General features: G+C 41.0%; 1 protein-coding gene across 1 annotated transcript in view; it reads left to right on the forward strand.

Annotated features, from left to right (window-relative positions):
* The first annotated feature begins 96 nt into the window (after window positions 1–96).
* The window catches only part of ORC1 (origin recognition complex subunit 1), a 33,200-nt gene continuing 9,851 nt past the window's right edge, over window positions 97–23,445 (forward strand). Inside the window, exons 1-15 of the mRNA XM_082429373.1 lie at window positions 97–330; window positions 3,849–3,947; window positions 4,735–4,809; window positions 5,501–5,597; window positions 6,247–6,374; window positions 7,928–8,106; window positions 9,290–9,608; window positions 15,713–16,082; window positions 16,975–17,076; window positions 17,686–17,881; window positions 20,486–20,583; window positions 21,159–21,260; window positions 21,681–21,852; window positions 22,607–22,714; window positions 22,977–23,126. Coding sequence (XP_082285499.1) covers window positions 5,506–5,597; window positions 6,247–6,374; window positions 7,928–8,106; window positions 9,290–9,608; window positions 15,713–16,082; window positions 16,975–17,076; window positions 17,686–17,881; window positions 20,486–20,583; window positions 21,159–21,260; window positions 21,681–21,852; window positions 22,607–22,714; window positions 22,977–23,126 — 2,016 coding nt within the window. The 5' untranslated portion in view covers window positions 97–330; window positions 3,849–3,947; window positions 4,735–4,809; window positions 5,501–5,505. The remainder of the gene's footprint in view (window positions 331–3,848; window positions 3,948–4,734; window positions 4,810–5,500; window positions 5,598–6,246; window positions 6,375–7,927; window positions 8,107–9,289; window positions 9,609–15,712; window positions 16,083–16,974; window positions 17,077–17,685; window positions 17,882–20,485; window positions 20,584–21,158; window positions 21,261–21,680; window positions 21,853–22,606; window positions 22,715–22,976; window positions 23,127–23,445) is intronic.

The raw sequence follows: 23,445 nt of genomic DNA on the forward strand, positions 1-23,445 counted from the left end.
GGCGTAGCGTACCGAATCAATGATGGCCTCTGCCCGTTGACGGATGTACGTCCTGCGTCCCCTCCTTAGATGGGCGGGGCGGAAGGGCGGGCTGCTGACGGAACGTGGAGACAGCCTGGGGGCGGGGCTACGGCGTTGGCGGGAAATTTCTTTTTCTCCACCTTCTTTCCATTCCTAGGGAGGCCCTCGCTTCGGCTCCGGTACGCGGCTGGTAGCTGTAAGAGGAGTGCCCCTGGGGCAGGTAGATTTGCTGCAGCTCCACGAGCTCCTGAAGCGGGGACGGTGGGAAGCGGAGGGCTTGCTCCCAGCTCCAACAAACTGCGGCGCCCGGTGAGTGGAGTCCCACGGGCTGGAGAGGGATCTGAGCCGCGGGACTGAGGAATTTGTTCTCTGTGGACTCATTCAGCCATTATCCATTCAGCAGATAATGTACTAAGTGCCTATTAAGTGCCAGGCACGTTCTAAGCCCGTTAGGAACGTTTTACTTTACACATTGCGATTTCTAACACCTTTTCTCCCGGGGACTGCGACCTTGTAGCAGGGAAACCGAAAGCCCACAACAGAAAAGCGTGAACACTCCTGTCCTCAGCGCCCTGAGACTCTCAGTAATGATCTGAACCACGTGAACCTTCCATCTGCATGGCCCTTGTGAAGCAGTCGCATCTTTTCCTCATTTCAGCGTAGTGTATGTAGCAAGCACCACAGGGAAGGCGGAGCAGCAGAAGTTATTACCCGATTTTACGGATATAGCAGTTGCTCCCAGAGAGAAAGAGACTTGTCTAAGTCCCTTTTTGTGACTAAGCGGCCTGAGCTCCTACCCAGGTCTTTTTTTCCCCAGAAGAGCTGCTCTTAACTGCTGGGCTCTCATCCACCTTCTTTCCAGGAGGAGAGTGTAATGGCACCTCTTTTACTTTCTCTAGTCTAACCCCGGGATAGAAGGGCCTTCTATTTTGACAGTTGGAAAAAGCACTGGACTTAGAGGCATGAGATGCGAGATTCTTAACTTGGACTATCTGCCAAATTGCAATGATCAGATATGGCAGTTTTCGATTTTAGTTATCTCTAAAAGTGGTACCCTCTTCCCTACTGTATTGGGTGGTTGTGAATGCCATTGGAGGTTTCTGGTGTGAGATCATGTTTATAAAGTCCCTCTGCAACAGTTTTTAATGTAACAAAGGGCAATATATGGACTTTAGAAGGTTTATGAATTCCCTGAAATTAAATGCAAAATTTTGTGTGAATTGTATGTGTTTCATAACATTCATCAAATTATTAAAAAAAAAAAAAGAATTACTGTCCCTTACACATAAATGCACTGGGGAAGTGAATTGACCATTTTGCATTTTCTCACTTAATCCTCAGTAATTCTAGAATAGTGCCTGGCACAGAATGGATGATTAATAAATAAATATTGGTTGAATAAAAGAAAGTTTCTATTAGTTTGGCCAAAAAGTTCATTTGGGTTTTCCGTAACATCTTATGGAAGTTCCCGAACGAACTTTTCCACCAATCCAATATCCCCATTTTGTGGGTAAGGAAATTGAGGCCCATTTGACCTTTCAGTCAGTGGCTGGGAAGCCTGCCTTATTGTAATAAGCATACCAGAAGCAAGCTGTCTTAGACATGTATTAACATTATCTACTTTCACACAAGGTGTTCTAAGGTAAGTGCTTAAGAGCACAGTCATTGGAATCCAGCTGCTCGGGGTTTGAATTAAGTCTGTGCTATCCTGTATAACACTGGGACAACTTACCATCTTGAAGTGCTAATAGCATCTGCCTTTTATTCAGCAAATATTTATTACTGAATGCCTACCTTGCACTTAGTATGGACTAGCATTGTTCTAGGATTATTGTGAGGATTAAATGAGATAAACGTATCAAGAGTTTTGGTTCTACCTCTGTCTTATTGGATCAATAAATATCTGCTATCATTATTTTTACTGCAACTCCCTTATCTGTTTTCCTTGGATGTGGCTCCTGGACTGGGTAGTGTGCATGTTCCAGATTTCTGCTATCTGCAACATTAGGAGCATGTAGTGGGTATCTCCTAGAAGCCAAAGCCTTTGCTAGGCCAAGTCTGGCCTGCCTTTCCACTCCATTCATCACCACTGTTGGGGAATCTCTTTGCTTATGGTGGATGAGATGCAGTGCTGGGTCGAGGGTAGGAAAGTGGGGTAACAGTGCAAAGAGGCCTGATATATACTATGATTTCCTTATGCTGCCTCTTTAGAAGGACTCCTGATTAATTTTTTGAACTTTTCATGGAAAAACAACCTGCATATAGAAAATGCACAAGTCATATACAGCTCAATGAGTTTTCTTGAAGAGAACATACCTGTGTAACCAGCATCCAGATCAGGAAACAACATGACCAGCATCCCAGAAGCACTCCACTCCCCCACTGTGCTTCCTTTCAGTCACCGAGGTTTCCTTCTATTCTGACTTCTGACACCATAGGTTACTTTTACCTGTTTTTGACCTTTGTGTAAATGGAATCAATATAGTATGTATTCTTTTGGTGTCTGAGTTCTTTAGCTCATTGTTATTTTGTGAGATTTTCCCCACATGTGTGCAGTTGTGGTTGGTTTCATCTCATTGCTGTATAGTGCTGCTATGAACATTCTGGTTCATGTCTTTTGATGATACGTTTGTTTTTCTGTTGGGTATATTCTGTTGGAATTACTGGGTCATAGGATATGCATATGTTCAGCTTTAGTATATACTGCCAAATTTCCAAAGTGGTTTTACCAGTTTACATGCCCTCCAGCAGTGTAGGAGAGTTTTGGCTGCTCTACATCCTTACCACACTTGGTATTGTCCTAATGATTTTTTACAAACAGTTCATTCGATCCCTGGTTGGGGAACTAAAATCCCACATGCTGCTTGGCACGGCCAAAAAATTAAAAAAACAAAAAACAAAAAAACCCAGTTCATTCATTCATTCATTTGTTCAGCTATTATGTGCGAAGTCCTAACCTAGGCCCTGGGGACACAGTTATGAACAAGACAGACAAGGTCCCAAGATCCCTGCTCTTTTGGAATTTAACATTCTGATGTAGGAAGTACAACAAATAAGAAACTAATATAATGTTTATGGCTTTGATAATAGGTTGGTGCAATAGAACAAGACCCTGGGCAGTATAAAGGGGTGGCGAGTAACTTTCCATTGGGTATCAGTGAAGCCCTATCTGAGGAAGTTTCACTGGAGCTGAGACCTGAGCCATCCCTGCAAAGATATTCAGGAAGAGAGAACAACAACTGTGTAAGTCTGAAGGCACTAACAACCTTGGTCTGTTTGAGGTCTGGAAAAGCAGGCCTGGAGCATAGTGACAGGCTGAGTTGAGGCAGGTTATGTGGTCCAGGCCCAGAGAGCCTTCCGATACCCATGCCTGCTCACCCTTTGGTAAATCATCCACCTTTGCACGCATATATGCTTATACTGGTCTCAGTGAACACAGCTCATGATCTAGAAAAGGAGTGTTAAATTTTATCTTGGCTTAGTTTTTGAAAGAGTGTGCCTGCTTTAGTAACTAAAATACGGTTTCTATTTAAAGGCATTGAAAGCATGGGTTTGATGACCTTAGGTATACAGGAGTACCTTAGGAGTATGGAGATAGTCCTTCTGTATGCCAGCTTTTAGTTTGAAAAAGTGTGATCCTTATGCCAGTGTTATCAAATATCATAGACACTGTGACAAATCAGAGCATTTATCCTGCAGTTAGATTATTTGAGAATTGTAGAAAATGTGTTGGGAGATTCCACTTTGCTACAAAGCACTCTCAGTGATATTCCAATTTTTTTTTAATGATGGAGCTTATTTACTTGCATCTTTTGTCTGTATCTCAGTAGCCTATTTTGCCTGATTTCATTGCGGAAAGGTGAAAATTTACAAGTTTACTGATAGTTCCATGTTACATCTTCCATTAAAAGGAACGTATATTGAAGGTAAGTTAGAGTTAATATATTTCCTTGAACATTTATTGAGATTCAAACACTTTTACTAAATTTTTACCAAAAGATTATGAGATATAATGAGTCCAAATGCATTTTTACTTGAGCACAAGTCTCCTACTTGTTTTAACTCATCAGTCTGCTGTTGGTTCATTTCTACAATGTATTTAATTAAAATTAGATTGATTTTAATAATACTATGTTGTGAATTATACTCTAAATGTTCTTAATAGTAATCATTCAGGCATCATTTGTAAGCTGTGCATTTACTAATGACTCAATATCTTCTTTTTGCTAATTAGTTTCCTCAAATTATATTAAAAAATACCTTTTTTAAAAGCAGAAAATCTTATGGGTCAGAATGTTCCCAAGTAGAATGTAGGAAATAATGCTGCTGATTTTAGGAAACCAGATTATTTAATCAGGATGTCAATATGCTATTCTAATTCTGTTGTTTTCAACATGGACTGAAATTATTGGTCCCTCTATCAGTAATTCAGAGAAATTCTGTCAGACTGGATTAAAAAAAAATTTCTTTTTAACCCCAGTTTTGTCAAACTTTAGCTCTATAAGAAAAACATTGAATTTAGAGGAAAGGATTGTTTTCTTAATAACTTAAACTTAAGATAATGAATTGGCATTATTATTAGGACTAATAGATTGTAGCTTCCAAATTGTAAAGAGGATTGTCAAATATGTTTGGATTTTTCATTCTCATTTCAGAATTGTCAGTAAAAATGTCTTTTTTCCCGTGTACTTTAATACAGTTGTTTCTTTTCAGCTATTCACAATATTAATATCTAAGACCTGTCAGCTGCAAAGAAAAAGACCCCTTCCAACTGCCAGAGCAGTACAGGTTAGTGACCCTGGGGTTTTGTTTTGTTTTGTTTTTAAGGTAAGTGGAATGATACATTTGATAAAATCCATTGCCATTCCCCCAAATGCCCCTTGCATGTTTTTGCCTCCATCCCTTGGAAACCCTCATTTCATCCATCTTAGCAATAACTACACATTATTTAACATTCATTTTAGAAAACCCCTTTAAGAAATCCTTCCTCCCTGAACAGTCACAAGACCTGGTCCTCTACCTTGCAGTAGTCTCTCTGGCTTTCTCTTGGCTCTTTGCACTGTTAGTTGTCCTTTCGTGTGGTTATATTTTATCCCTACCTAGATTATAAATGTTATAAAGATACTTACAACTACTGTATCACTGTCTTTTAGTTTCACATTATTAGATGTTTCACATCTATCATTGTGCCTTGTACCTAGTAAGTACTTCTAAACATCTATAGTTTTTTACACATTGACCTTTCTGTTTCCCTGGATAGGAAGAGATAAGGCATAGTACCAGATGATACTGAATTGCCTATGTTTGGTCTTCATAGAGCTTGACTTTTTCCTCAAAAAAGTTTTTTTTTCCTAAATCTGAAATGTGTGGGAGTGTAGCAGGGACAGAAAAGAAGGCTGAACCCATTGAAGGCAGGGACTGTGCCCTAGAATCCATCAGAACATATCATGTTAACTCAGAGTTAGTGACTTTTACACAGGAGCCATGGCCTACTGTCCTACAAGGCTGAGGACCAGACAAACTTATTCGTGGGTTGACAAGCCATTGGATCGAAAACTGCACTACCAAACCTACAAGTGAGTAATAGAGTCCTTTGGTGTACTGGAACTAATAGCTTCTTCAAGCTGAGCTGTTAATAACTTGTATCCAGGGTGTTCTAGGTACTATAGGTTGAGGATTGAGGGACAGAAAATATGAATTGATTGTAAGGGGGTGTGGGTTTGTTTGATGGAAGAAGATGTTAGCATAAATATAGCGGCTAGTGATACAGGAAGATATTACGTCAGGTTAATAAAATTTGATATGTATGATAATGTCATATCTATTTAAGATAGGTTCTGTATAATTCTGCATGATAACAGGGTAGGATGGATGTTGTTACTACATCCTCTTAGCCCAAGACATCTCTGAACAATCTGATGTTGTTATTGGGCAGCTTTCATGTCTTAGGAAGCCTTTGTTGTTCTTTGTCAATAACTGAGAGAAGTTAGGGTTCATCCTAAGGCCTCTGGATTAATCATCCATGCTAAAACAATTCATTCAATTCATGTTATCTACTCTTGCATGTGACTTTACTGGTAAATTGGTTTCTAGTAGGATTGGTCAGCAGAGAGAAACTATTCAGGGGGTTTTCTAGTTACAGAGCACATTCCTCTGTGCCCAGGGGTCTGAAGAGCTTGGCCCACCCTAAGAGATTTCCTAACATGTTTCTCTGTTATTTCCTAGAGAAATGAGTGTGAAAATAGAAGGTCGTTGGCCTGAGATTGACCTCCAAGTTGGACAGTTTGTGCTGATTGAAGGGGATGATGATGAAAATCCATATGTTGCTAAATTGGTTGAGTTGTTTGAAGACGGTGAGTTTGGGGCTGGAATGAAAAGTATTCCTTGTCACTAATGATTGGGAAGTGCTCCGTGGTGGGAACAGGGGTGGTTACTGATTCTTCTGTTCACAGCGGTATATAGGGTGTGCCTATGGGGTCACTTAAGCACCAGCTGTGCCCTCTTCCACCTAGTGAACGTCTTTACTCAATAGAGCAATACTGGGTAAAAATGGGAATGGAGGGCTCAAGAATTTAGCCTTTGCATCATTTTTAGGAGGGGGTAAGAAAGGCCATGAAGGCAGGATTGTTGGAGTGGAGAGAAAGGATGAATTTCGGAAGAAGGGGGAAGGGAAATAATAGGTGATTTGCACTCTAGTAGAGACGTGTCCTTTAATTTTGGCATGAGGAAGTTAGTAATTTTGCAAATGCAAAGTTACTTTTACTAGGGAGGCAGTAAGTTGGATTGGGTAGGTGTATCAGTTGGTTGACGTTCAGTCAGAAAAACAGAAACACTTTAGGTGTTTTATTTACCCAGAGGGACTTGTGTATAAGTGTTGAAATGGCTGGAGAAGCAAACAGTGGTGTTTCCCAGAGATCAGTAAGTGCAGAAAGCTGCTACTGCCCTTAAGGCTAGAGGAGAAAAAGGGAAGGTAGTGTGAACTGGTGCCTGCAAGGCCACACTCACAGCCGCAGCTGATTTTCTCAGCTGTTAACTCTCTGCAGACCAGAGAAGAGCACAGAAAAGTGGGAATGGAGCAGAACTCCAAAAGGAAGATGAAGAAGGATAGCAATTTAAACTATACAAAACTGCTTCTTCCAAAATCTAGGAGAGGAGTATGTGGAAGTTAGTCCTAGTCCTGTGCCAGTTTGTATGCCTAAAAGAAGGAACTGATAGAGTGGATGAAGGTATTTTACATTATAGAGCTAGGGAGGATATTCAACAAGTATGGAGGAAAACTTCATCAAACTAACATCCCCTAGGGGGAGCACATCAGCAGGATGGGCTTTTGTATTTGAGGTTTGGGCCTTTGTGTATAGATTTTAGAACCATGTATTGTGCTACATTGGATGGCTTCAGCTTTCTCTGAAGAGAGCTAAGGAAGAGAAGAGGCAGTGATGATGGTGGTGCTAATGAGTGTATGTCCTTTCACTTGGAGCTAACACTGGTATGGAGTGATGTTAATGGTATATTATGATGATAAAGCTGAAGACTGCAAGCATGTGTTTGCCAGAAGTCATCTCAGTGGCTGATGCTCTGAGTCTTGCTAGGAGTTTTGTTTTGATTTGCAAAATTTGTTCAGTACCTGTGATTAGAATTGCTCCTCTCAAACGCCTTTTACAATTTATGTGATGACTGATAGCACCATTTGGACGTGGAGCAAAGTGAGAAGAACGTGGGTGCTGGGTGGAGTCAGATTGCCACTGGTTGGTCCTGTGACCTTTGACAAATTATTTAAGGGCCCTGAAATGTGATCACTTCACCGGTAAAAGGGAGACAGCCATAGTACCTACCTTGTAGGATTATTGTGAGGATTAAGGTAATGTTTATTATCTTTAACCTTATTTTTTCCATCTATCCCTCCTAGATTCTGAACCTTATTCCAAGAAACGTGCTCGAGTACAATGGTTTATCCGATTCTGTGAAGTCCCTGTCTGTAAACAGCATTTGCTGGGCCGGAAGCCTGATGCACAAGAGATATTCTGGTATGATTACCCTGCCTGTAACAGCAACATTAATGCCGAGACCATCATTGGCCACGTGCAGGTAGGTGATGCCTTGATCCTCAGTTCTATCTAGAAGCTTATTTCTGGCTGATTCCTAAACTGCATGATCTCCAGGATATTACTGGCTCTCATTTACCCCATGGAAACGCATTTTTCCTGTTTGTCACCTTCTCTGCTTGCCTGCCTACTTCCTTTCAACAACAAATATTTATTGAGAGCACTTACCATGTGTTAGAAGCCTCCTGGAGGAAGTGACATTAGGTTGTGACCTGAGGGATGAGCAGGAATTAGCAGATGTATCTCAGTGGGAAATTATATTTAGCTGTGATTGTGGCAGGCATAAAGCACTTTGAGGCTAAATATGCTTGCTTAAATGAGGCCTTCACCTTGAGTGAATCAGTACAAAGAGTGTCATTGCTCCAGGCAAATGTGTGTTATGAGATTTCATGATAAATCAGGTTCTGAAGAGTTGTAGGCTGAATTGAGACACTGGTTTGGAGACTAGGATATGGGTTATTTCTCAAGCTACTTCAGGCCCCCAAATGGGATTAGATCAGGATGTGAAGTGTGGTCACATGGCGATTAGGTGGTTGGTAGGGCAGGGAGACCATGGCTTGGCATGACTATAGTCAGATTTTTCCACTCTATGGGCCCAGCATATCATGTGCCACAGAATAATTTATCTCTGAGTTAAATGAGTGAAGAAGTGAAAGGCAGATGTAGAAGTTGAAGCAGCAAAATGGGTGGATTTGGAAAGGTGGGAGGGTGTTTAGGCAGGAGCACAGTGGTGGGCATGAGCAGGACTGTGACAAGCCGAGCTCGACTAGTGGTGGAAAGCCATTGTGAAGAGCACTGAGCTCTCAGGAGGTAAAGTGGGGTCAGATTTGAGAAGGCAGTGAAAATCAGTTTAAGTAATCTGATCTTGCAGAGTGGGTAGCCATTGTAGACTATTGAGCAAGGGGGCATGCTTAGAGAAGTTTTTATGGGAAAACTTGGCATGGGTGAATAGAATGGACTAGAAAAGAAAACAACATGAGGCATGGATATCAGCAAGGAGGACTCTGGAAATATGCTGTGCCATGTCCGTGCCTCTTTTGTTTAGAAAAGTAATTGTTCCAGGTAAGAATGCAGACTTGAACGCTCTTTAATCATAGCTCTCACAGAGCCTTCATTGACTCTTTGGGTCCTCATTTCTTTCTGTCATCTATACTTCCTAAATTCAGGTAGTAGCTTTAGCCCCAGATGAAGTGATACCTATGGATCTGAAAAATGAGAAGACGTTCTTTGTTAAACTATCTTGGAATGAGAAAAAATTCAAACCACTACCTCCAGAACTATTTGCACAGTTGGGTAAGCTACAAGAAGGCAACCCTAGATGCCAGAAGTCCGTGGAAGACAAAGCTAAGAGTACAGAAAGCCCTTCTTGGACCACAGCAGAACGTGTGGTCAAAAGGATTGAATCAAGGCACTCCACCTCCAAATCTCGCCAAACTCCTTCCCATCCTGTCACCCCAAGGGCAAGGAAGAGGCTGGAGCTCAGCAGTAAGTGTAAAATGGGTCACAGTGGGCAATACTGAGGCTAAAGGAAAATGATAAAATATTAATTCATGCTACAGTATTGAGTTAGTACAGCAGTGAGCCAAGTACTAATTGGACGTCTCTTGAAATATATATCACATAAGGTTTACCATTTGAATCATTTTTAAGTGTACAGTCTAGTGGCATTAAGTACATTCACATTGTTGTATAACCATCTGCATCATCTTCCAAAACAATCTCTCCAACCATTAAGCAATAACTTCCCATTCCCTCATGCCCCATCCTCTGGCAACCACCATTCTACTTTTTGTCTCTGAATTTGACTTCTCCAGATACCTCATATAAGTGGAATCATACAGTATTTATTCTTTTCTGACTGGTTTATTAAAGTTAGTATAATGTCCTCAAGGTTCATCATGTTGTAGCATGTGTCAAAATTTCCTTTTTTAAAAAATTGAGATATAATTGACATATAGCATTATAACATATTAGTTTCATGTATACAACATAATGATTTGATATTTGTATATATTGTGAGATGATTACCACAGTAAGTTTAACTAACATCCATCACCATACGTGCAGCTACTATGGAAAACATTATGGACGTTCTTTAAAAAACTAAAAATAGAGTTGCCATATGATCCAGCAATCCCACTCCTGGGTATATATCTGGAGAAAACTCTAATTTGAAAAGAAACATGCACTCCAGTGTTCATAGCAGCACTATTTACAATAACCAAGACATGGAAGCAACCTAAATGTCCATTGACAGATGAATGGATAAAGATGCGATATATTTGTATATATATGTATACAAAGGAATACTACTCAGCCATAAAAAAGAATGAAATAATGCCATTTGCAACAACATGGATGGACCTAGAGATCATCATACTAAGTGAAGTAAGTCAGAGAAAGACAACTACTATATAACATCACTTATATGTGGAATCTAAAATATGACACAAATGAAATTATTTACAAAACAGAAACAGATTCACAGACATAGAAAACAAACTTATGGTTACCAATGGGGAAAGGGGGTGGGGGAAGGGTAAATTAGGAGTTTGAGATTAGCAGATACAAAGTACTATATATAAAATAGATAAACAATGAGGTTCTATTGGGCAGCACAGGGAACTATATTCAACATCCTGTGATAAACCGTAATGGAAAAGAATATATATATATATATATAGAATTGAATCACTTTGCTATACACCAGAAACTAACACAACAATGTAAATCAACTATACTTCAATTTAAAAAAAAAGAAACATCTGTCATGATACCTAGTTACAGTTTTTTGTCTTATGATGAGAACTTTTAAGATTTACTCTCTTAACAACTTTCAAACATGCAACACAGTATTAATTGTAGTCACCATGCTGTACATTACATCCCCATGACTTATTTATTTTATAACTAGAAGTTTGTACCTTTTGGCTACCTTAACCCATTTTGCCCACTTCCTCAACCCCTGCCTCTGATGACCACCAATCTGTTCTCTGTATCTATGAGCTTGGTTTTCGTTTTTGTTTTTTAATTTAGATTCCATATATAAGTGAAATCCTATGGTATTTGTCTTTCTCTGTGTGATTTATTTCACTTAGCATAATGCCCTCAAGGTCTATCTGTGTCACAAATAACAGGATTTCCTTCTTTTGTATGGCTGAGTAATATTCCATTGTATATACATACCTCATTTTCTTTTTTTTTTTTAAAGTTTATGTAAGATTGGCTTCATTTATTTCCTTTTTTTTTTTTTTAATATTTATTTATTTATTTGGCTCCATGGGTCTTAGTTGCAACACATGGGATCTTCCTTGCAGCATGTGGGATCTTTAGTTGCAGCATGAGGGATCTTTAGTTGTGGCATGCTAACTCTTAGTTGTGACATAAGAGATCTAGTTCCCTGACCAGGGATTGAACCCAGGCCCCCTGCATTGGGAGCACGGAGTCTTAGCCACTGGACCACCAGGGAAGTCCCACATACCATATTTTCTTTATCCATTCATCCATTGATGCACACTTAGGTTGTTTCCATATCTTGGCTATTGGAAATAATGCTGCAGTGAACATGGGGGTGCATTTGTCTTTTCAAGTTAGTGTTTTTGTTTACTTCAGATAAGTACGCAAAAGTGGAATTGCTGGATCATATGGTAGTTTTTTGTTTGTTTGTTTTAAATAAATTTATTTATTTATTTTTGGCTGAATTGGGTCTTTGTTGCTACGCGCGGGTTTTCTCTAGTTGCGGTGAGTGGGGGTTACTCTTCGTTGTGGTGCACGGGCTTCTCATTGCGGTGGCTTCTCTTGTTGCGGAACACAGGCTGTAGGTGTGCGGGCTTCAGTAGTTGCAGCATACGGGCCCTAGAGCACGTGGGCTTCAGTAGTTGTGGTGCACGGGCTTAGTTGTTCCGCAGCATGTGGGATCTTCCCGGACCAGGGCTCAAACCCGTGTCCCCTGCATTGGCAGGCGGATTCTTAACCACTGTGCCACCAGGGAAGTCCCTCATATGGTAGTTTTATTTTTAGCTTTTTGAGGATCCTCCATACTGTTTTCCATAGTGGCTGCACCAATTTACATTCCCACCAACAGTGCATAAGGGTTCCCTTTTCTCCATATCCTCGCCAACACTTATTTGTTTTCTTTTTGATGATAGCCATTCTGACAGGTGTGAGGTGATACTTCATCTTGATTTGCATTTCTCTGATGATTAGTGACGTTGAGCACCTTTTCATGTACCCATTGGCCATCTGTATAGCTTCACTTGGAATAATGTCTATTCGGGTCCTCTGTCCATTTTTTAATCTCATTGTTTGTTTTCCTGCTATTGTATGAGTTCTTGATATACTTTGGATATTAACCCCTTATCAGATATTTGATTTGCAAATATTTTCTCCCATTCAGTAGGTTGCCTTTTCATTTTGTTGGTGGTTTCCTTGATGTCCAGAAGCTTTTTAGTTTGCTGTAGTCCCACTTGTTTGTTTTTACTTTTGTTGCCTTTGTTTTTGGTGTCAGATCCAAAAAATCATCATCAAGATCCATGTCAAGGAGCTTATTACCACCTATATTTTCATCTAAGAGTTTTATGGTTTCAAGCCTTACATTCAAGTCTTTAATCCATTTTGAATTAATTTTTGTGTATGATGTAAGATAGTAGTCCAGTTTCATTCTTCTGCATGTTTCAATTCTTCTGTCCAATTTTTCCAGCATCATTTAATGAAGAGTCTGTCCTTTCCTTGTTGTATATTCTTAGCTCCTTTGTTGTAAATTAATTGGCCATATATATGTGAGTTTGTTTCTAGGCTTTCTATTTTGTTCCATCGATCTGTGTGTGCACCAAAACCATACTGTTTGGATTACGGTAGCTTTGTAATATAGTTTCAAATCAGAGATTGTGATGCCTCCAGGTTTGTTCTTCTTTCTCAAGATTGCTTTGGCTATTTGGGGTAAAATTTCCTTTCCGTTTAATTTTTTGAGGAACCACCATACTCTTCCATAGCAGCTGCATCATTTTACATTCTCATCAGTAACACACAAGAGTTCCATTTCTGCACATCGTCACCAACTATTTAGATCTTGTTATTATTATGTTGTTTTATATTGTTATTTTCTGTGGTTTTGATTGTAGCTATGCTAATGGGTGTGAGGTAGTATGTCATTGTTACATTTCCCTAATGATTAGTGATGTTAAGCCCTGTAATTCGCTAATTCTTCAAGAGCTTAGCTACTAAGGTGACATTGCTTTTAGATCCTTAGTGGAAGAGCTAAGAAATATATATATATTTGTTATAATATAGTGTTAAAACTCTTAAATTCATGCTCGTACTTCTAATCTATACCATGGGGTTCTTTCCATCCTTCCCACATTCCATAATTCCAAATCAAAATTGATTTGCAGTTCTTTATGCCTTTAGAATATATTCCACTGAGGGAGTAACGTTACTTTGATTAAATTTTTTTCTTCCACTAATGGTTATTTTATTGGTGATATACAGTTAGGTTCTTTCATTTCTGTTTAATTTTAGGGCTTTTCCCATCTTTGATTTTCAAAACATTTAAAACATTAGCATAGTTAAAGAGTCAAAACTATTTAAGACAAGTGTACTCAGATAAGCCCCATTCCTTTCTTTACCCTTGTCCCTGTTTCTACCTCATCTTTTGTAGGTAATCAATTTTATTAGTTTCTGGTTTATTTTTCCTTTGGTTTTTGCAAAAATCAACAGATAAATCGAAACACACACAGACATATATACACACAGTCATACACAAACATGCATATAATTTTTATTTTATTATAGTTTTATTTCCCATTCTTTCTTACCCAGTAGGGTATTATACTGGATGTATTCTTTTCCATCTTAACTTTTTTCACTAATAATATATCTGAAAGCTACTCCATGACTGTTCTGAGAGCTCATCCTCATCCTATTATGTGTCCTTAATTTTTCTGTTTATGTGCCAAGTTCATTGAGTATAAGTTATTTGCATTCTTGGTAGCTCCTTAGTAGGAGCTATCAAGAATACAAATGTTTAGGAGCTGAATATAAACATATAAAACATTTTGGAAATGCAGAAGACTACTAGAGAAATAATTTGTAATACCACCATTTAGAAATAATTGAGTGTTTTTTTCACTGTTGATTTTGTAGGATCTTGAAAGTTAGGGTAAAAAATTTAAACTTGACACAGTTACATAATTAGATGAGGCAGATATGATGAAAATATTTTGGATTGTTTTTGACAGAAAGATGGGGAAATGAGGCATGAGGGAGACCAGGACATTGGGACATTTTTACATTAATCTAGACATGAGCTACCCTCATATTTACCACACAGGTACTAGATGACTTCTTACCTTGTCTGCAGCTATTCCACACAGACCCTGTGCTGTGACTAAAGTGAACTCCTCTGCCCAGTGCTTTTCTGCCTCGTTGCCTTAGCTCACATCAATCTCATTTATTCTCTTCACTTATTCCCCTCCTTCCCCTTTCAACTCTGTTGAAATTTTGCCTTTCTTTCAAGGTCTGTCTCAAAAGCCATGTTTATTAGCACTTAGGTGCTTTAGGACAATTTTTAAACTTCATACTATAGACGTTTATGTGTATCATCTGCCCTGTTAGTTTTGGCTGCATTGGGTCTTCGTTGCTGCACGCGGGCTTTCTCTAGTTGCAGCGAGCGGGGGCTACTCTTCGTTGTGGTGCACGGGCTTCTCATTGCGGTGGCTTCTCTTGTCGCAGAGCATGGGCTCTAGGCACATGGGCTTCAGTAGTTGCAGCACGCAGGCTCAGTAGTTGCGACATGCGGGCCCTAGAGCACGTGGGCTTCAGTAGTTGTGGTGCGCAGGCTCAGTAGTTGTGGCTTGCGAGCTCTAGAGCGCAGGCTCAGTAGTTGTGGCACACGGGCTTAGTTGCTCCACAGCATGTGGGATCTCCCCAGACCAGGGATCGAACCCATGTCCCCTGCATTGGCAGGCAGATTCTTAACCACTGAGCCACCAGGGAAGTCCCACATATCTTTTAATAGCTCAATTGATATCTATGAATGAATGTCCAGGTTCTTGGTGCCTTTGGTCATGGTGAGAGAGGAGCAGATCCAAATGTGGCTCTGTGTATTCTTAGAACCCAGTTGGTTACCCTCACCCCCCAACCTGGGGACCCATCTTCTCTCTGTTGGTAGATATAATCTGGGTTAAGAAAAATCTAGGACTTGGTATTACTCAACAGAGCCATTGGTATAAATTTTTTCAGTTGCTGTTGAATGGGGCCTGAGGATATGCAGTATCACCCTGGTTGAGAACCACTCTTCTGGTAGATTACATCACAGAAAACCTGACCTGAACATTTATCTGTAAAAGCTGATTTAACTGTTGACTTATGGTTCTAGCTAGCAAAATTACTCGTAGAATTTAAGAGAGAGAGTCTAAAAATAATAAGAGCTACCTGGCGCAGGAAAAGAAAGCATAGAATAATTCAAAATATGGATAACTCATGTCTTTGTATCACTCAGTGAATGAATTTATCTATAAAGAGATTAGGGGTGTATATAGTGCTAGTTATAAAATTCACACATTGTCTATGGTGATTTCTCTTGAACTTAGGTTTCCCTAGGATGCATAACACTAGGATTTCCCAGCAGACTTCATGGGCCTCGTTGGAGTCTCCTGCAAGAATGAAACGGAAAGTGGCCTTCTCTGAGATCACCTCGCCTTCAAAGAGGTCTCAGCCTGATGGTCCTCAGAACTCATCTCCAGTTCTGAGAACCCCAGAGAAAGCTGGAGAGATTCAGCAGTGTTGTGCCGAGGATGACAAGAAGCCTTCACCTGATGGTTGCATGATCCTGAGAACTCGAGTCCCAGCTTTGAAAACGACAGAGACTAGTGAAGAAAGAACACTTACTCCTATCAAGGGGGGACAGAAGTCCTCGGTGGTGCCTTCTGTGATTCTGAAACCAGAAAACATCAAAACGAGGTGACTGGGGATGCTCCCCTGCCTCCCACAGAGCAAATCGAGATCCTTCACGTGATGTGAAATGTGTGGGTCACAGCCGATAAACCTGCCTGTGTCACAGAATCACCAGCTTTTCCAAAATACAGATTTCTGAGCCTTTCCCTAGATGTAGGAAATTAACCTCCAAGTGTTGGGCCCAGGAATCTGCATTTTTGAGACGCTCTTTGGATGATTTTGATATACCCAGCTGTCCTTTGGGGATCACTGCTCCAGAAGATAATTTCTCAAACCTGAATTGCTTCACAGTCCTGGATTTCATTACTTGCTGTGGCTCTTTGCCACATTTTAACAGTGATTTTCTTAGTTTTTTTTCTTTTAAACTGGAAGCCATTTTCAAATACATATAGTACAAGAAGATAATGCATCTAGAAAAAACTCTGCAGTTTGACATTGGGCAATGTTTGTAAATAATGGGCTGCACAGGGAATGTGACAAGCCTGAAATTTCAATGTTTCCTCCTCAGAAACTGCAGCACCTGGCTTACCTAGTTTGCTTGATAAATGCTTTGTATTGAAAATATAGCTGCATTTCTGCTACCCTTGAGTGGACAGTAAATTCATTAATATGTCAGAAATTAAAAAAGGATAAGAAACTCTGCCTAGGATTAGTATATTCTGATCTCTAGTTGGGGAGGTGATGAGTCTGATTTAAATGATAAGCTTTTGGCAAACTTTAATCTCTGGGTTTGAGTCAAACTTCAATTACAAACTTTTTAGCAAAGTGTGATTAGCTCCTTCCAAAGTAGCTGCAGAAAGAATAGGAGCCAGTCAGGCCACCTGACTATCTTCTAGTCCTGCTGTTGATCCCTGCTGCCCAAAACTGCTTTCCATAACCTTGCGCTGGTATCTTGCAGGGAGGCCAAAGAACCAGTTCAGGATGAAGCTACCTCTACTCCCCATCGTATCCGCAGAAAGAGCTCTCTCTTGACTTTGAATCGGATGAGGCAGCAGCTTAGGTAAGACTGCTGCTTGGCAGGCATAAAAACATCCTGCCATTTGTGAAATCTGTAATCCTATTTCTTAAATCCTCTTTTTATTTCTTGTTTGTTATTTGCTAATCCATTGAGATTCTCCTTTACCTAGTATGTCTGGAATTATGTTAATTTCACATAAACGGCATAGTTTGAAAGGGGCAAGAAACACTGCCCTGGCCTTAGGTGGCTCCCAGGGCCCCATAATCATCACACCCAGCAAGACTGTTAGTGCGGTGCCTAAGAGCATGGAATTTGATTCTGATAGACTTGGATTTGAACCTGGGCTTTGTCATTTACTATCTGTGTAACCTTGGGAAGGTTACTTAACCTTTCTAAACCTTGGATTCCTCATCTATAAAATGGGAATAATAATAAACAAGTCACAGAGTTTTGCAGGGTTTAATGAGATAATATAAATAAAGCCCTTAATAGAGCTTCCCAGTAGCAAGAGCCCAAGAAGAGGAGCACATCTGATATTGCTCGGTTGCAGGAGAGACTCTGCAATACCTCGAATCCACACTGATATGCTAGGAGCTTCTTATGTAGACTTCAAACATTGAATATCAGAAAATAATGTGTCCTACCGTTCAGGTTTTTAGGTAATAGTAAAAGTGACCAAGAAGAGGAAGAGTTTCTGCCGGTAGCCAAGATTTCAGCCTCTGACAGTGAGGAGGAAGAGGCTTCCACACCCCCTCTTCCAAGGAGAACACGCAGCAATGTGTCCAGGAACCTACACTCTTCCATGAAGTCATCCTTACAGACCCCCTCCAAGACACCAAAGAAAACCGTAAGGTTCTTTTAGGTTTATTTCTCGTAATTTAGAAATTGTGGTGACTGAGGTCACATAACTAATAACAGCTGGGTTTTGAGCATAGGTCTGTCATATTCAAAGCTATGCCACTTGGAGTATTCATGGAGGAAAGGTTCTTTTTCTTTTTTTTTTTTTTTAACATATTTATTGGAGTATAATTGCTTTACAATGGTGTGTTAGTTTCTGCTTTATAACAAAGTGAATAAGTTATACATATACATATGTTCCCGTATCTCTTCCCTCTTGCCTCTCCCTCCCTCCCACCCTCCCTATCCCACCCCTCTAGGTGGTCACAAAGCACCGAGCTGATCTCCCTGTGCTATGCGGCTGCTTCCCACTAGCTATCTATTTTACGTTTGGTAGTGTATATATGTCCATGCCACTCTCACTTTGTCACAGCTTCCCCTTCCCCTTCCCCATATCCTCAAGTCCATTCTCTAGTAGGTCTGCATCTTTATTCCCATCTTGCCCCTAGGTTCTTCATGACCTTTTTTTTTTCTCTTTTTTTTATAATCTAATTTTTATTTTATATTTGGGTATAGTTGATTTACAATGTGTTTCAGGTGTGCAGCAAAGTGGTTCAGTTATATATATATATACATATATCCATTCTTTTTCAGGTTCTTTTTCCATATAGGTTATTACAGAGTATTGAGTAGAGTTCCGTGTGTATTCATGGAGGAAAGGTTCTACGTGAACCCTAGGACTGAAAATGAACCCAGTAGACAGTGATAAAATTTGAGTCCAAGTTCCTTTTAAGATACAGAACCGAATGGCCAAGAGCCAGACTGCCTGAGGGAAGGACAAGAACTGTAAGAACGTGTTTCCCATGAAAGCTGGCAGAGGGCTTTGTGCGCAGTCAGTGCTCAGTGGGTATTGAATCCAGGGCTGCTGAGCCGTGTCACTGGTTTTGTTGTGCCACTCAATGCACTTGAGGAATAGGGAGCACTACTAGGTGTTGGTGATGAATTGTGTAACAGAAACATGGAAGAGGTAAATGGATGTCTCTGCTTTCTGTGGAACTTTAGCAGAGCATTGAAAGCTATTAAGAAAAGAGGGTCTTACTGTGTTCAAACATGTTTGAGAAATGTTTGGATTAAACAAAGTTAAATTGGTTTCATTATCACATGACTTCTCAAGGCCATTAACTTATTAATGTTATTGTGAGGGCATTAGTATATTAGGAAACATTTTTCGTGGAGCATCTTGTTCTTTAGAACAATTTAGAAATGCCTAATTAGGGGCCTTTCTAAAGCTGATCTCCATTTTTCCATATCAAGAAAAATGTGATTGGGCTTGGGTTGAAGTCAAAGAAAAGACCTTTAGGGAAGGAAATCCAATAGATTGCCTTTGGACGAGGCAGTCTTGTAGAGTAGCTCACCCAGATGATCTGGTTTGATTGCATCTCCTGGGTCCCACCCAGAAGAAGGGATTTGTGGGGGGAGCTCTTTAGCATAATAAAAAAGGTCAGAAGTCCACCTTTTTTTAAAAAAAAAAAACCTTCTCAGCAAGGTTTGTTATTATTTTCCTGTTTTCTCCAGAGTTAATAGATGTTAAGCTGTTAACAGGGTCTAAATGCTCTTCTGCGTTTGGGAAGAGGTGTAGAGACTATCGCTTTATAGCTTGGCTACAAGCAGAGGGTGGGTAGGTGAAATGCCCCCACAAAAGGGAGTGCTTTGTGGAAACACCATGAATACTACTGGGTAGCAGGCCTGCTCTAATGAGCCAGCAGCAAGGAAAAAAAGAGAATAGTGAAATCGGTCTGTGGGCCTAAACTGAATGACCCTATGGTTTGAAGTGGAAAAATCTGGGGAGGTTTCTTCAAGTACTGTGTAGTGGATCGTGGAAGTTCTGAGCTAAAGATTGACCATATTTTCAAAGAAGGCTAGAGGAAGATCTTTTTAATTTTAAAAAATTTTTTAAAGATGCTTTTTTATTTTAATCAGTGAATGCAACTCACGGGGGCGGAATAGAGGAGGATCTTATGAATCAAACCCAGTTTATGCCTGCTACTGTACCCTATTTGGGCAGAGTATTTAGGACTTTTTAATAATTTGCCTTTCTTTGAAGATAGTATTTTACTTTGAAAAGTATTTAATCCATACTTTTATTCATTCTTTCCTCAGACTGACATTGTTTTCAAATCCTAATACTATATGTAACTTAGAAATAAGAAATTGTGTTTGGACTATGAACAAAATGTATGTATAATGTGAGGAGAGAAAGGGAGAATCTTGGTAATTTATACAGGAAGGAACTAAGAGGAATTCACTACCTCTATTCTTTTTATCAGCTCATCATGAATCAGATTTGCTGATGCATCCTGGATGGAGTTTTGCTTTGTTTTTTCCTTCTGAAATAGGTTCTGTCTCTCTCTTTTTTTATTTTGGAGTATAGGTGATTTACAGTGTTGTGTTAGTTTCAGGTGTACAGCAAAGTGATTCAGTTATACATATACATATATCCATTCTTTTTCAGATTCTTTTACCATATAGGTTATTACAGAACATTGAGTAGAGTTCCCTTTGCTCTACAGTAGGTCCTTGTTGATTATCTAAATGTTCTCTCTTTCGAATACAGCCCGAGCCCAGAACACCACGTCACGCCACTCCCCGGATCCGCAACCGAAACCTGGCTGCCCAGGAGCCCGCCAATGTGCTGGAGGAGGCCCGGCTGAGGTGACGCCGCTCAGGGGCCCCTGCTTTCGTTCACATGAACTGGGAGTGCTTTGTAGTCATTGGTGTACATAATAAAGGTAGAGAGTAAGATGAACGTGTGTGTTTAGAAAGAAGAAACCTCAAGCAGTGTCTGGGTGAGCTGCTGTGGACAGGCTCGGGGAGGAGTGTGCAGTCCACTGCCACCACTTTCTCAGGGTTGGAAGGTGATGGGTCAGGACACTGCTTCTCAGTTGCAGTACCTACCCTTTAGAACTGCGTGGGGGCTTTTTCAAAATAATAAGCCTAGATCTTGCCAGAAATCAGTTGAATCAGAATCTCATGTGGGATGAGGTCCACCCATGTGATTTGGGGAACCTCCCCAGGTGATATGTACTCTTAGTTAGAACCACTGAGTTGGGTGATTTGTCTGGGTGGAGAAAGGCCAAATGAAGAAGTTTAAGAATGAAGGCATTCCCTTGGATGTGAGATTAAGGTTTCAAATAGAAACTATCGATAAATCTTTTCCATTTATTATTGAGTAGATAGTAAAATGCTTCTAAAGTCCTCCTTTTCCCTCATTTTACCACCAACTTTAGGCTGCATGTTTCTGCTGTACCTGGGTCTCTTCCCTGTCGGGAACAGGAATTCCAAGACATGTACAACTTTGTGGAAAGCAAACTCCTTGACCATACTGGAGGGTGAGTCATGTTGAGGAAGCAGGATGCTCAGGGCAGAAGGCCCTGCTAGTACCACCTCAGGTGCTGTAGTTCACCCAAGCGGTCTTTCCCTGGTGTCAGAAGAGGCAAGGCCATTGCTGAAGCCTAAGCTTCTGAAGCAGTTTTTGTTGTCAAAGTAATTCTATAGAATTCTGTCTTACAGAGAAAATGACACTGGCCTTTTTTGGGTGGGCACTTTGCATACAGCCTTGCTTATAGAATGAATGATTCTATATAAACAGGTCCTGCTCTGATCAGCTTCCAAGGATGGTCCTTACTGCTCCCACCTCCACATTTCAGGGGCCTCTGTCCTTCCTTTAGCACACATTCTCATACTCATAACTGATGATAGTGTAAGGCAGCTGCACAGACCTAGCCCGGGGTCTTCTCTTCTTGCCCCAGGTGCATGTACATCTCCGGGGTCCCTGGGACAGGGAAGACTGCCACTGTACACGAGGTGATACGCTGCCTGCAGCAGGCATCCCAAGCAAATGATGTTCCTCCCTTTCAATACATTGAGGTCAATGGCATGAAGCTGACAGAGCCCCACCAAGTCTATGTGCAAATCTTGCAGGTGAGCAAAGCTGTTTGGGCTTTTTGTTTTGGTTTTTTTGGTTTGTCTTTTGGTTTTGGGGGTTTTTTGGCCACGCGGCTTGCAGGATCCTAGTTCCCCGACCAGGGATCAAACCCAGGCCCTTGGCAGTGAAAGCACGGAGTCCCAGCCACTGGACTGCCAGGGATTCCCCTGTTTGGGCTTTTTGGAAAATACAGTTTCTGGGTGGCACATGAAAAGGGAAAGGTTTACTTAATTTTGTGCATGTTACATGTTTACAACTTGCCAAGCATTGTCCTTTGTGTAGAGGTAGCAAGGGCAAAGAAGGCAGAATTCCTACCCTCAAGGACCTTGAAGTCTAGGAGCTGGATAGGCATTTCTGGAAGCTAGTACTTACCAACATGGTGAAAACCATTTGTACACAGCAGGCATTGTGGCAACTCGGAAAAGGGGTTAGAGGTGGGCCGAAGTTTGCATCTCACTTTTTCATTCGTTAGCCGTTATCTTGGAACCAGTAATGTCCAGTTACAGAGCCATACACTAATGATTTTGGAGGGGCTTCTGGGGCCAGCCTGTGGCTCATTTGCATTTCAAACACTATCTGTTGTCTCTCGTTGCCTTCTCTTCTCCTTCCAGTGGAAGGCAGAGGGTAGGATACTGAAGTCCTCAGGCTGAACAGCTTCTTCTATGTGCAGATTTAACTTTAAGCCAGGGCAGTAAAGTCCTGACAGTTCACCACTCACTCCCCCACCCGCCCCGCCCCGCCCCACTGCAGAGGCTGACGGGTCACAGGGCAACAGCTCACCACGCCGCAGAACTGCTGGCTAAGCGATTCCGCACTCGAGGGTCCTCTCGGGAAACCACTGTGCTGCTTGTGGACGAGGTAAGGAGGCGCCCACGGAAGGACTGGAGAAGAAGTGGCGTGGCACTTGATTGCAGTGTCCCGGGAGCAAATACTGGGCGGGAGAAAAGTCCTGGCTCCCTTCTTCCTTCACTGTGGTGGTGAGAGGCATGTGTCCATTGATGTCCTTGCTGGTGGTGTGACCTGAGAGCACATGAAGCTAAAGCAGTGGTAACAGGCTTCACTCCGGGGCCCCGGCTCCGTCTCTGTGGTTGACCCTGCGTCTCTCCCCATTTCCTGGCAGCTCGACCTTCTGTGGACTCAGAAACAAGACATAATGTACAATCTCTTTGACTGGCCCACGCACAAGGAGGCCCGGCTTGTGGTCCTGACCATCGCCAACACCATGGATCTGCCAGAGCGCCTCATGATGAACCGGGTGTCCAGCCGACTGGTAGGGCCATTCTCAAGCTGTTCTAACAGACCCATAAGCTGGGCCAAGGAGTTCTCCAAAAATGAATACATAGGAATCTAAAATAAACAGGAAAAGTAAGAAATGTGATTTCTGAAATTCTTATAATTACTAAGTTGGAATTAAATATGTCACCATTGCATGGCTTTCTGCAAACGTATCTTCTTGGTGTTCTGCTACCTCTGCACTCTTAAACTGCACAGAGCCCTAAAGGTTTAATTATTTAAAAAAATACTTAAGTGCTTACCCTTGTCAGGCAGTGTGAGATGCATGGAGTATGGCTGTGAACGGGGCAGACACG

This window comes from Balaenoptera physalus, assembly GCF_965194825.1.
Source record: "Balaenoptera physalus genome assembly, chromosome: 1".
Lineage (NCBI taxonomy): Eukaryota > Metazoa > Chordata > Mammalia > Artiodactyla > Balaenopteridae > Balaenoptera > Balaenoptera physalus.